Below are 12,585 nucleotides of genomic sequence, written 5' to 3'. Positions count from 1 at the left end.
GCAAAGCTCCCCACCTCCTTTCGGGCCCCTCTTAACACGCTCACCTGGGAACAGACCGATGGCCGGCGCTCTGATCAGCCGGCTCCTCTCGCTCTGCAGGCTAGCGGTGGGGCAATGGCTAGACAGAGCCCCTGTTTGCAAACACCTCTCTCCTCTGACGCGCCTTGTGTTGCACCCTCCTCGCCTGGCTAGGAAGAGGAGAGGCGCCTAATGCCCAGGATGGAGAAGAACATGGCACGCTGGGTGCTCGCCGCCTGCAGCCCAGAAAGCGAAACTCTCCGGGCGCAGGTGGCTCAGCTGTAACGGGGAGGCCCACTTTCCCGCGCTCTCTGCCGGCTGCAGCCCGCTCATTTCATGGCGTGGCCCGTTCTGTCACAAGGCAGCGGCAGCGAGTCGGACAGCACAGGGCAGATGTGTTATAATACAGGGGGTTAACACAAAACCACACACACACACAGGCGGGAGAGCCCCGGGGAGTTCAAATCATCTGGAGGGAGTGTGCCAAAACAACAAACGAGCGGGGAGCTCAGCAAGCTCCAGCTCGCTCCCGGGCGCTGACCATCCCCTCAGTAAGACCCAGTGTCGCCAGGCCAGCGGCACAAATGACTCCTGGCTGTTTACACAGCGGTGACATGTATTGTTGTTGTGCTTAGTGAGTATTCGGCTTCGGTCTCGGAACAAAAGACTCAAGCCACCGACCGAGCCGGCAGCGGTCAAGGCCCCGGTAGCGCCCGCAGAGCCTTTGTCTGGTGCTCGTGAGGGACCGGGGCAGGGCTGCAGTGTCCGGCCAAGGACGCGGCCATCACATCTGGAGGTCGGGGTGTGGAAGCTGGGAGCCGGGCGCAGCTGTGCAGTTTAGCGGGGCGGGCCAGGCCGGGGGGAAGCCAGGCACACAGCAGGCTCAGCAGAAGCGGCGCTCTCCGGCCGTGGTGGGCACGAGCTGGTCAAGATGGCCCGAGTTCTGCCCGGGCCAGTTCCTTCGGGTGGGCTTTTTTTTGTTTGTTTGTTTTGCGTGGAGAATCCAGGGCTCCCCTAAAGTCCTGCAGGGTCACACAGCTCGGGGGGGAGGGGGAGGATTTCACCGAGGGAGGAGATTTCGTTGCGATTTACGCCAGCCAGCTGGCTAAATCCAGCGCTGTGGTGCCTATAAATGGCGTTTCTCTTCCAAGGTGCACACATTTAAAAAAAAAAAAAATGGGTGGTGGGGGGGGGAAAAATCCGTCAGTGTCATTCCCCCACGTCAGGGCTGGGCGTGGGCGTGAGGCTGTACTTCCTCCGCCCCCTCTTAATGGAGTGAACCATTCCCAGCCATCAAGCTCCCCTCTAGTTCTCCTTTCTCCAGCTCTCCTGCTCTGTCTCCCCCTCGTCTGCAAAGTCTCCGCGGCTTGGAACTTGTTGGCGATGCCTGCTTTGCAGCTTTCCCCCGCGTTTTCCAAAGTAACTCTTTAAAGATCTGCAGTCGCAAATGGTTTTACTAAATGTAGGATGGGACTTAAGTTGAACGGCAGATATATTTCTCTGATCCTTGCGGTGCAGATAGGTAAGTGGACTGTATCCAGTTGTATGCGCCAAAGCCCGTTTGATGCATGCGGAAACGGCATGGCTAAATCACCTGAAATGATTGGCATGATTTGTGGCGAAGGGACCAGGTTATGTGCACTCTCTCTTGCTCTTTTTAATAGCATTTTCGTGTTCAGGATGCCAAGAACTGCTTTCCCGCAGGAAAGGGAACGAATGCTTACTCGTCTTGAACCACTTTTGCTCTTCCTTGGTCTAAACCAGACGGATGAAATGCTCTTTAATTATTAGGATGCTTTCTTTTTCCTTCCCTCCTCCCCATGACCGGTTACATGCATATTTGTTTCTAGATCTATGCCACCGACAATTCAGTGGTTCCAAGGCTAAGACATTTATTTCTTCCCTCGAGGAGCAGAGAGATGAGAAATGGAACAAAATGGCTAGAGAGAGTGCTATAGTTGGAAAGTTTATTTGCAGGAAATCAGGGACGTGCAAAGGGGTCGCAATGCTGTATTTAGGGATTTTAGGGCTCCCCCAACTGCGCTGAATCTTTAAAAATGCGGTGATGAAACAAAAACAAAATGTAAATCTTATTGCCTGAGCATTAATTCTGTGTTATCTAAGAGAACCTCTGTCACAGGTGCAAAAATGCCTATATTTTTGGAGGGTGTTACTTAAAATAGCACCGATTTCCCTCCACCCTGGTGTGTGTGTGTGTGTGTGTTTCTTCTTGCAGTTGTTTGGGATTTTGTTGTTGCTGGATTTGGTTTGTTTCTTAGATTAATTTTGTTCAATGTTTCCTGTTAAATTATTTTCATGGTTACAAATATTTACAAATATCAAATAAAATATCCTTTGATTATGCATAAGAAACTATTAACCAAAACCAAAATAAATTCCCTACCATGATCCATAATTAATCTTGGATTAGAAGATCATTAAAACACATCCTTTATAAAGTACATTGGCAGATTACAAGAGAAAGATTTTGCTGCAAAGAAATTCTGTCATAATAAAGATGCTCAGTTTTTCTGTTTAAAAATCATTTCGCTCTGTCGCTTTTCTCACTAGCCGATCTCTGCAGCATTGGGGGGGAGGGGGGGAGGTGAAGAAAAAAGCAAAAGGCGATGGAAATAAATTTCGCATCGATGGTGGAGGGGGGGGGGGACCCTAGAGACGAAACACAGAACTCGGGAAAATGTGGCTAGAATTTGCAAACCGCAAAATTCATGTCATCATTTCAAACAACCAGAATAATTTCACAGGATGCTGAACTCTTTGCAAAGCCATTTTTCAGGATATATTGCTGTTTTAAAACTACATTTATTTTATTTGTTTGTTGGTTTGTTTGTTTGATTGGAGGAGGATGTGAGGATAGGCGATGTTACCAAGAAAGACATTTATTTGCCGTGAATCTTACATGTTTTGGCACTATACATGCACTAGATTGTTCGAAAAGGTGCAGGAATTTGGAAAGTTCAGAAAAAAACAGTACTGCAGACCTCAAATGTTATCAAAGTGTAGATATTTTGGGGGTAGGGATGAAAGGGATGAATTTTCGGATCTTATAGTTTCATCGGCGAGCAATTTTATTTTATGTTACTCCCAAATATGTATTGTAATATTTACTAGTTTGCCATAGGACACCATCTCTGTTTTGTAAAGGGAATAAACGCCACATCAAGTGTAGACTTCTATTTACCTCTGCTGGGGAATTACGAAATGTTTCGTATGAAATGGAAGTTTGTTGCATTTGTTTTGTGTCCCCAAAACGAATGTACTTCTTTGCACCAATGCCTTGGTCCTTAGAAATCCTGACTGGAAGATATCCGAAACCACTGACATTTTGACAAGAAAGGGGGCTGAGAGAGGGGACTGCAGACGCTTGGAAGGAAGGAAGGAAGGTGATACAGACAGACAGATGACTCTTGGACTAGACGTAGCTAAACAGCATGTAAATGTGGAGAATAATAAGCAAAATTAAAGACTCCCAAAATGATCAATTATGGATGGATCCTTTCCCCCCTCATGCAGATGGGCTGCCCTTTTCTCTTTCTGGGAGAAGTACGAACCACCTAGTTCAAGAGAAACCCCAGTATTGTGTAATCCAGAAGAAATCTTGGCTCATTTTTGAAAGCAGAATCCCCCCCCCCCCCCCAGCAGTGGCAGCATCCTAACAGTGCAATTAGCTGCTGCTTTATTTCGCTCGCATACCCGTTGAGAGGGCCCTTGCTTCAAAGGACAAAGACAGCGCAAGGGCATTTACGCATTATTCTTGTTACCGGCGCATCTTTGCGCCCAAGGGCAGTCAGTTCAGAAGGGCAGATCATTTTGGAGCCTGTGCTTCAAGAGCAACTTGCAGCATTTCGCTGCCTGCCGCTTGGAGGTGGCGTTTTCACCCTCATTGTTAGCTTGCATGGAGGGATCGCCAGGGCTTTTATGGGACTTTTTTTTTCTCTCTTTTTTTTTTTTGCGCTCTGGGGATGTTCTCGGCTCTGCTATTTGTTTGCATGGTTTGTACCGTAGCCAATGTCTGCACCCCCTCCCCTGCGTGTTTTGACGTGCGGGTGGGCGGTGGCGGGGAGGGGTGTGGTTACTAAATCAGGTTAACGATGAATCAAACGGGGAGGGCTGCCGGGGGGTTCCGAGTTGAAACCGAACCTTTTTGGATCCGATCATGGACTTGGTTGGTAATTGGAGCGCCTGAAAAAAATAAGCAGCCACGTCCTCCAGGGGAATCGCGAGGGTAGAGTTTCCTACAGTTGGCATCCCAGCCCCCTAGCCCCGCTGTGTGCCCCCAGCACAGGGGGCAGGCTCCCGAAAGGAGCATGTGAACACGACAGCTTCCTTCCCCCTGATTCCTGCAGGTGGCGAAGGCTGGATTCGCTGCACTGGCGGCTGGGGAAGGGAGCAGCTGAGAGCGCTGAGCTCGGTTGTTCAGGATCGAGCCAGTGATCAATTAAACCAACAAGTCTTCTAATTCCCCTTCATTTGCGGCAGGATTGAGAGGGATAAAGAGCCCGTATGCCAGCGAAATCTCAGCCCTGCCGCCAGCAATTGTATCGAGCTGTGGGAAGGGGTGTTTTTCAAACAGACAAATCCACTGAGTGAGTCCTGATCATGCAGGAGAACAGAGGGAGAGAGAAAGCAAACCACAGTGACCCCTTACCTCCTCAGCACCACTGCAATAGGAGAGGTTACTGACTGGGAGGGTTATTGGAGCTACCCCTTGAACATCATGTTGAAAGGCATTTACAACAAGGCTTCCCGGCAAGACATCCTGGCTTCGCCTTGCATGAAAATCCACTAGATCACTCAGCCCGGGGTGGATTTCACTGCAAGAGGAAGAGATGGGGGGGGGCATCCCCTTCCCTGCAGGGCCCGTTATGATTGTGGCTAGGGACAGGCAGAGAGCCTGGCTGCTGAACTCAGCTGCAGCTAGACAGTTTAAAGAAACTTCTGGCTCTAGATACCGAGTGACACAGAGACGAGCCGAAGTCAAGAGAGGTAAATGCGGCTCTTGTGTCTGTCTCCACGTCAAGGCAGCTGGCTGGGGACACGTTCTGCAGAGAGCGAGTCTGACATAGCAACCGCAGGCGTCTCTCTCGCGCCCATCTAGCTGCAGAAGTCTGCCCTAGGTGAGAAGTCCTTCCACACGGCCCCAGCCCCTGACTCTCGCACTCAGACCACGGGTGGATTACACAGAGGGGAGCATTTTCTTTTCAGTGGGAGGGTCTCCCTGCAGGCCAGTTAGTAGCACAATCCGAAAGGTGCAACGTGGGAAATATCATCGGGAGACAATTTTACCCGGAGAAGAATTCATTTCTCCGACTAGCGGTTGCAACCCAGAGACGTTGACTTTCCGCCCCGCGCGGTTTGCACCATCAGAGGGTGAAATATACGCCCGAGTCGTTACCCTCGTCGTTCTCGGCGTGCTGTGTAAACGTTTTCCCTTTCCTGCCCGAGATATTCGATTTTCTGCAGCTGTTTACCAGATGAGCACTGAAATCATGACATGCACTGAAAAGGGATGGAGGGGGGGGGGGGTTGAACGGTGTTACTGTGTTGGGGTCTGTCCGGGCTCATGCGGTGCTGATCTGTTCCCCAGCGTACCTGGTGCAGGCGGTGAGAGCAGCGGGGAAGTGCGATGCGGTCTTTAGGGGCTTCTCGGACTGTTTGCTCAGGCTGGGCGATAACATGGCCAACTACCCGCAGGACCTGGACGACAAGAGAAACCTCCAAACGATCTGCTCGTAGGTCTTCCTATTTCGTTGTTATTCCTTATTGCGGGTCGTGGGAGGGGGGGGGGTCACATTCGTGGTGGTTCTTTGACATGGTTATTTGAAAAAGAAAATATCGCTTGCCTGGCTTCAAATCACGCTCTGTTTGCTGCTGGGTATGTTTCTCTGCGAAAAAAAGAAAGCTAGTGGCCGCAAGACACTGCCCTGTTTTCAGTTGTCCCTGTCCTCAGTTTGCCTTTCGCTCCTCCTTATTTCCCTGCAGTCTGAATCGCCCGTCAGAGCAAACTACACTGCAAGGAAAGAGTGAACCTGCCTGGTAGCTCAGCAATGTAATTAGTTTCCCCCACTGACTCTTCTTTTGGCTTCTCTTTTCTTTTCCTTGCCTTCTGGATTTCTGTAACGCTGATGGCCCCTTCCCAGCTGCTATGTTCAAGGCCCCAGTGTGACATCTAGCGTAGGTGTAAATGCAAATAGCCATTTACATGGCAGGTGATGGTGACAATACAAATGGAGGTCGGAATCCAGCATTACTTTGGCAACATTTGCCTGGTCCTGGCTATTCCTAGAGGCCGGTTTTGTTGCTAATGAATTTCCTAAAACAGGATAACCGGCAGAAATGATCGTTGTCGAGACGCTTTCATTCTTCATTTATATTCTGATTCTTTATTCGTTATGGGTCACACTCCGATTTCCTTACCCTAGAAATATACCTTACTCTACAAATAGTTCCCCGGGGGTCAATGGGACCGCTTTTGGAGTCAGCTGCTAAACAACAGGAATAAAAGGACCAGAATCTGGCCCCGGAATTAAACAAAATAAATTAAAATAATAACAATCCAATCGAATATACTGAGAAATACAAATAAAGAGCACCCTTAACGCCTTATTAGATAGACTATTTCTCCACGCTAATTCGGATCTAGTTCGTTTTCTTTTGTAAAGAGTGAATAACATGTCACAACATTATTGCTTAATACGGTGAATAAATATCAGTGCTCGATCAGGTGACTTGTGCTTGTAGAAGAAATATTCGTGTCCGAAGACGGCCTGGCACCGAAATGATCTCTGCAGGCTCGGACACTGGCATGATTTCTCTGCCAAACTTTCAGTCCTTGTGGGAGGCACACTGGGCCGGACCCGGCTGGTTGTTATTCAGCACAACTTTCCATTGAAGTCACTGCTGGAGTTTTGCTTACAGACTAACGCCCTGGGGACGGGCCATTGCTTCAGGAAATGCGAATCGTGATTTAGTTCGCCCACATTAAAAAGCGGTGCCCCAAATTCCTGACTCTTTCCTGGAGACAAATGAAGGTTGTTGGTGAGGATAGTAGCTAACGCCTCTTGTCTCCGAAGAACTATCCGTTAAGGGGCGCTTTGCTTGAATCTGGTAACGCACCGGTTACGTTTTCATGTAATTAAAAAGAAATCCGTTGATGGGATTTTCTTGATTGCTGTTTTCCTGCATCATCCTGAAATATCCGGCACTCTATCCAGATTTAGAAGCCAATGCGGTGTCGTTAGAGTGTAAAGTCTTTCTTGAGACATAAAAATGAAGGAAAGAGTCAGAAGACAATTGTCCATTAAAGGGAAACGTTTTCAAATCAGGACGTGTCGATCAAAAAGACGATGTTTTGAAACATCTCCCCCCCCCCCCCCAGTCGCTTCTCTTTCTCTCTCTGTTTCTGATCCACACGAAGGCTATTTGCTGCGTCTGCAATACAGAGACCTGACTTTCCTGGTCAGCTGTCATTTACCTGATGTGCGGCAGACAGAATAAATCCATACCTAAGAACCCTCGCCTTCTACGTTCAAAGTCTTTGTCCGAGCTGCGGTTCAGGACTTAGCTAGCTTCTTGTCCAGTGCCACTGAGCGGGGCCTGATTTCTTTAAAGGTTTCTCTCGCCTTTTCCTCTATGCCAGTGTATGTACCGAACGAAGATCAGGGAAGATTTAATTTTCCTGTGGGAGATGCAATTATAGCAGAAATACTGCAGGAGAGGCGCACTCTCAGCCTTCTTGGGATCTCAATATCTCATTATTTATTACAAATGTAGCAAACACTGGAGTCTACAACCAGTTTAGAGTGCTCATAAATTACGGGCTGCAGGCCGGCGTAAAAAACACCGAAAACCGGAGAGCCTGCCTGGAAGGAAAAAAAAAAAAAGATAAGAGACCAGTCACAGAAGCCACAATGTTTTTAGATAACCTAAACTAATACACAGAGCTCTATCAGTCTCCTCTGCAGTGAGACGTAACAACAGGGCTCAATCCGGTGTGAGGTTTAAAATGGGAAAGCAATTTAGGAAGTTTGGAAAATTTTCCAAAGGGATCCTGGGCCGAATCCAGAGCCCACTTAAATCACTGGCCAGCTTTCCCCTTTGTCTCCAGTGGGCTTTGGGGCAAGTCACTGATCAGTCATTCTCAAATAACAGGAATTTCAGAATCACTGACCTGCTCCCTGCTCCGAAGGTATTTGGCTTTCTGCAAGAGGTGATTGGTTTTCTATGCAATTAGGGCTCAATCCAAAGCCCCCCGAAGCCGGTGGCAGGCAGCTGCATCGCTAACATTGGGCTTGTCTGTGAAGAAACTTTGATTTAGGATCTTTAAACTTTGCCCGGTTCATCGTTATGAAAAAAGTAACTCAAAGCTCACTGCACAATAATAAATAATAGAAAAGAATACCGTTCATATTAATAAGCACATAACATCAAACAATAATACTAAGTACTAAATAAATGTAATAATAATGATTACAGCTAAGAAACAACTTCTTTACTAAAGTCCTATGGTTCAGAAAGGTCAACACCTTGCTTTGTGTGGCTATTTCCCCCCTTGAAGATGTCAATCTAGTCCGTGCATACTCTGGGCATATGTCCCACCCTTCCTATTATTTATGTACGTTATGCGCTGAATCCTAACCAGGCTCCCTTAAAAGGCAGAGAGTTAGATTTCCGACGCTCCTTGCAAAAACCTAAAACAGAGAGTCACTGAATAAATACAAAATAAGCCCGTTGGGGTTTAACCTTGCTTCTTTAGCATTGAAACAAGCAGCCTGCTCCCAGCCTCGCTACCCGGCTGGGGCTGCGGAGAAATGAAGATTGCAGCCGCTCTTGATGAAATGCTAGAACAGAGCTGCTGACTGAAGACTTGATCCTGTTCTCATTGACAGCAACGATTAAACTCGCACGGGTTTAACTGGGAACAGGAGCAGAGGCTAAGTCTGCAAACCAAGCCAGTTATGTGTGTAGAGTTGCTGCGGCTAAGCTTCTGAAGACCGGGGCCAAGATTTTCGAAAGGGACGATTGATTTGGGGTACCTCCATTTTGGTGCGCCCATCTTGGGCAGCATCTTGAATGGAGCTGATTTGCATAGGGGAGGTGTCTCACTTTGGGCATCCAACCATCAAGGCACTCATCATCGCCATACATTTGAGCGTCTTGACTAGCGAGGGTGGGTGGGAAGGAGGGACTCATGGGAGCGTGCGGGGAGGGAATCGGCTGTGGGGCTAGAACATTTTGGGACCATGTTGTGTAGACAGTGACCTGGCTTTTGTACCCTGTGTTTGCTCCTTCCCCAGGTACTGGGATGATTTCCACGCCTGCACCCTCACAGCCCTCACGGATTGCCAGGAAGGGGCGACAGATCTTTGGGAAAAACTGAAAAGGGAATCCAAAAACCTCGATTTTCAAGGCAGCTTGTTTGAACTATGCGGAGGAAGCAACGGGTCAGCTCCTTCCCTGCTCCTCCCTGCCTTCCCCATGCTCCTGCTGGCGCTCTCCGCAGCTTTAGTGACCTGGCTGGCCTTCTAGGAGGTGTCTCCTGGTAGAACACACATACACACACCCACTCACACTCCATATACTGGATTTATAGAGGAAGTGTCCATCCATTTCTTTGGGGACGTTGTGATTCTCTGTGATGATGAAACATCCATATAGGATTGTGGAAACGTTCTCTCTTTATTTTGTGTTTTATTTGCCAAATGTTACCAAACAATGAGCAACAAACAGCCAAAATCGGACCTCAGCTTTATTCTCTCTTCAAATCAAAATAGAAAACTCGAGCCCTTTGTGCAAAAGAATCTCAGGAACGGCTTTGGGCCACCTAATATTAATAATCTTAATAAATAATAATCATAACAACAAAAGATGGGCTCCGCTTATAATATGAAAGAAAACGATGAGTTGAGGAAAAAAAGCACTGGAAATGAATCCAAGATAGATCTCCACGTGTGAAGCATATGGTGAATAACTCACAATCTATCATCTTTCCTCCACAGGCGCTTGTTTTTGGTCATTCCACTGAAAAAATAAATTTCCTCAAGGGCAAAAAAGAAAGAAATGGACAGTTAAAAAAAAGGAAGGAAGGAAGGAAGGAAAGAGCTGTATCTAATGACTGAAGGATTGAATGCTGCTAAGATTGCTGAGAGTTTAGCTTTACTTGGTGTTGTCAAGGCATCTTTCCGAGTTCACTGCCTTTAATTTTCCTCCTCCTCTCTTGTTTTAGATGTTACACATACAGTAAAATACCTGAATATCCAACAGTATAGATCACAAAAGGGGGCTTAAATGTAAACCTAAAAAATACAGCATAATGATTTTGACAACAACAACAACAAAAAAAAAAAAAGAACCTTGATTTTAAAAGAAAAATGTAATTTAAAAAGAGTTTATTATAAAGCCAATTCAGCAAAAAAAAATTTGCTACAAAGTATAGAAAGAAGTATAAAATAAAAATTATTGTTTGAAATGAGGGTGTCGTTTTATTTATAAACTATGCATGGTCTAGAGCTGTTTAACTGGCCAGGCTTTTAGTATAATGGCGGCTAAATACAGCGTTGCTAAATGAATTAACATCGTCATCTTGGCGCAGATAGATAGAGGCTTGCTAAATTAGTTAGCGCAGCCATGTTACAAATGACGATAGCAAACTCTCCCTACAAAAATCGACGCCACTCCGTTTCTAAAACGTGTGCCTCGTCTGCTCTGCCTGCTTCCAGGGGAACCAGCCCACGCCAGAGCGAGTTCACTGGGAAGGCGGGGTACCAGGCTCAGGCGGGAGGGGAAGCACGGGTCTAGCACGTCTGCATTTGGAACCATTTCTCACAAAACCCGCCCCAATTAGCCTTCCGTTTCTTCACAGGCGCGGGGTTTTGCTCGCACAGCAATTGCTGGCGATGTTCTAGACGGACTATTTACAGCTATATTATATTTAAATATGTATTGAGTGATTAAAAAAAAAATCCCAGCCCTACTTGGCTGGGGAAAAAAAAGGACAGTTTATAGCTATAGAGGGGAGAACAAGCAACCACCATTAAGATGCTGCAAAGAAGGGACCAAAAAACTGCTGCCTCGGCTCAGATGAGTCTTTCATAATTAATAAGACAGCTCAGCTGAAAGAGCCAGGAGACTGGGCCCTATTGATTTGGCAACAGAAGCTGCTATAACCTCGTCTATTTATAGGATGCCTTTATGGAGAAGTAAACATCAAGGAGTAAATACATCCTTTCTACCTATAAGATGAGAGTCCTGCTGAGAGGGAGGAAGCTGGGGTTGGGGATGGTCAGAGTTTAAGTTTGATTCTGCATTTCTAGTCAGACATATGATTTATTCCGGTGGGGGAGGGTAATGTAATAATCCCCCTTCTCCCACATATCATTATTCTCTCTCTGTCTCTCTCTCCAAAGGTCTGTAAAATCTGAAATGTAATGTGTAAGCAATCGCAAATGTAACAGTTCATAAATCAAACAGTGGGTTGCAATCCAATCTGCATTTCCCAAACGTATTGAATCCCAGCAACAAATGGGCTCAGGAACTGGAGCCAGCCGCCTTTAGCACTGGAAGCAATGTTGATTTTTAATGATAAAATACATTATGTAGAAAAAAAAATCACCCATCTATGCAGAGCTCAGCCTCACTTTCGTGGGCATTTTTCCTCCCCTCCCTTCACTTCTTTTCCACGCTGGAACGGCATGGAAACGTTAGCTTTCTGCAAATGCCTTTTCCCAGAGGATCAACATTTAGATCGCGATTAAAAATAATCATGAAGTCACACGTTGCTATTTTTTAGCGCAGATTGACAGCTGCAAGAGAGATGAAAAGGGAGAGTTCAGGTAGATCCTGCACTGCTTTAGCACCTGTCCCCTCGATCTCAGCGGGAGAAGAATCGAGTCCTTCTTCGGGTCAAACGCCCATTGAAAATTTGCCTGAGTAAGGAGTGTAAGAAGGATCGGTCTTCTTTTATTGCTAGTAGTTAAATCCATTTCAGACAGGAGCTAAATCCCGTTGACTTTACACATGGTCAAATCCTGCTAGCTGCAGCAATCCCACTGGTTTTTCTATCCAAAGCAGGAAGTGAGCAGGAGATTCTAGTTTAAGGTCCCCAATAATCTTTGCTCAATCAATTTCCACTGAAATAAATAGATCAGATTCCATTTTGAGAGAAAGATTTTTTTGCCTATATAAAGACTGCCAGACCAAACTCTAAAAGCTGTGCCAGTCTATTAAAGAAATATATATTAAATCTGGACTAAAATGGCTTCTTAGGTCTTTATATTTCCAGATTGTTTTAAAAACAATAGTGGTTTAACTATATACAAAAAACCTCAAACTCTTTGATAAGGAGACCAGTTTCCATCTCAATAGTGCGTTCAAGACATTTTCCAATGAGAAAGAATTAATCATATATAATCTCTCTATAATTAGCAAATACACGTTAGTTTTACAGGGAGACGAATGATCAAAACGGCAGACAGAGAAGAGAGCTGGTGAAATAATACGAATAATTTTTGAAGTTAGTGGCTGAGCCAGTGAGGAACTAGGAGGGTG

At 46.3% G+C, this 12,585-nt stretch overlaps 1 protein-coding gene across 1 annotated transcript; it reads left to right on the top strand.

The window, feature by feature from the left end:
• The first annotated feature begins 1,322 nt into the window (after nt 1–1,322).
• On the top strand, nt 1,323–10,966 carry NRN1 (neuritin 1). The gene is made up of 3 exons (XM_067562577.1): nt 1,323–1,540; nt 5,627–5,771; nt 9,336–10,966. The coding sequence occupies exons 1-3, from the start codon at nt 1,486–1,488 to the stop codon at nt 9,565–9,567; spliced, it is 432 nt and encodes a 143-aa protein (XP_067418678.1). The 5' UTR covers nt 1,323–1,485; the 3' UTR covers nt 9,568–10,966.
• The last annotated feature ends 1,619 nt before the right edge of the window (nt 10,967–12,585 follow it).

The sequence above is a fragment of the Emydura macquarii genome, unplaced genomic scaffold, assembly GCF_026122565.2.
Source record: "Emydura macquarii macquarii isolate MOO-44397 ecotype Brisbane River unplaced genomic scaffold, CSIRO-AGI_Emac_v2 contig_2452, whole genome shotgun sequence".
Taxonomy (NCBI): domain Eukaryota; kingdom Metazoa; phylum Chordata; order Testudines; family Chelidae; genus Emydura; species Emydura macquarii.
The sequence above is the reverse complement of the archived record's forward strand: the minus strand, read 5'-3'. Positions and strand labels throughout refer to the sequence as shown.

Coding starts and splice junctions, on each gene's coding strand:
- NRN1 (XM_067562577.1), top strand. CDS start 1,486: ATGGGACTTAAGTTGAACGGCAGATATATTTCTCTGATCCTTGCGGTG. Junction 1,541..5,626: donor GATCCTTGCGGTGCAGATAG/GTAAGTGGACTG, acceptor TCTGTTCCCCAG/CGTACCTGGTGCAGGCGGTG. Junction 5,772..9,335: donor AACCTCCAAACGATCTGCTC/GTAGGTCTTCCT, acceptor CTCCTTCCCCAG/GTACTGGGATGATTTCCACG.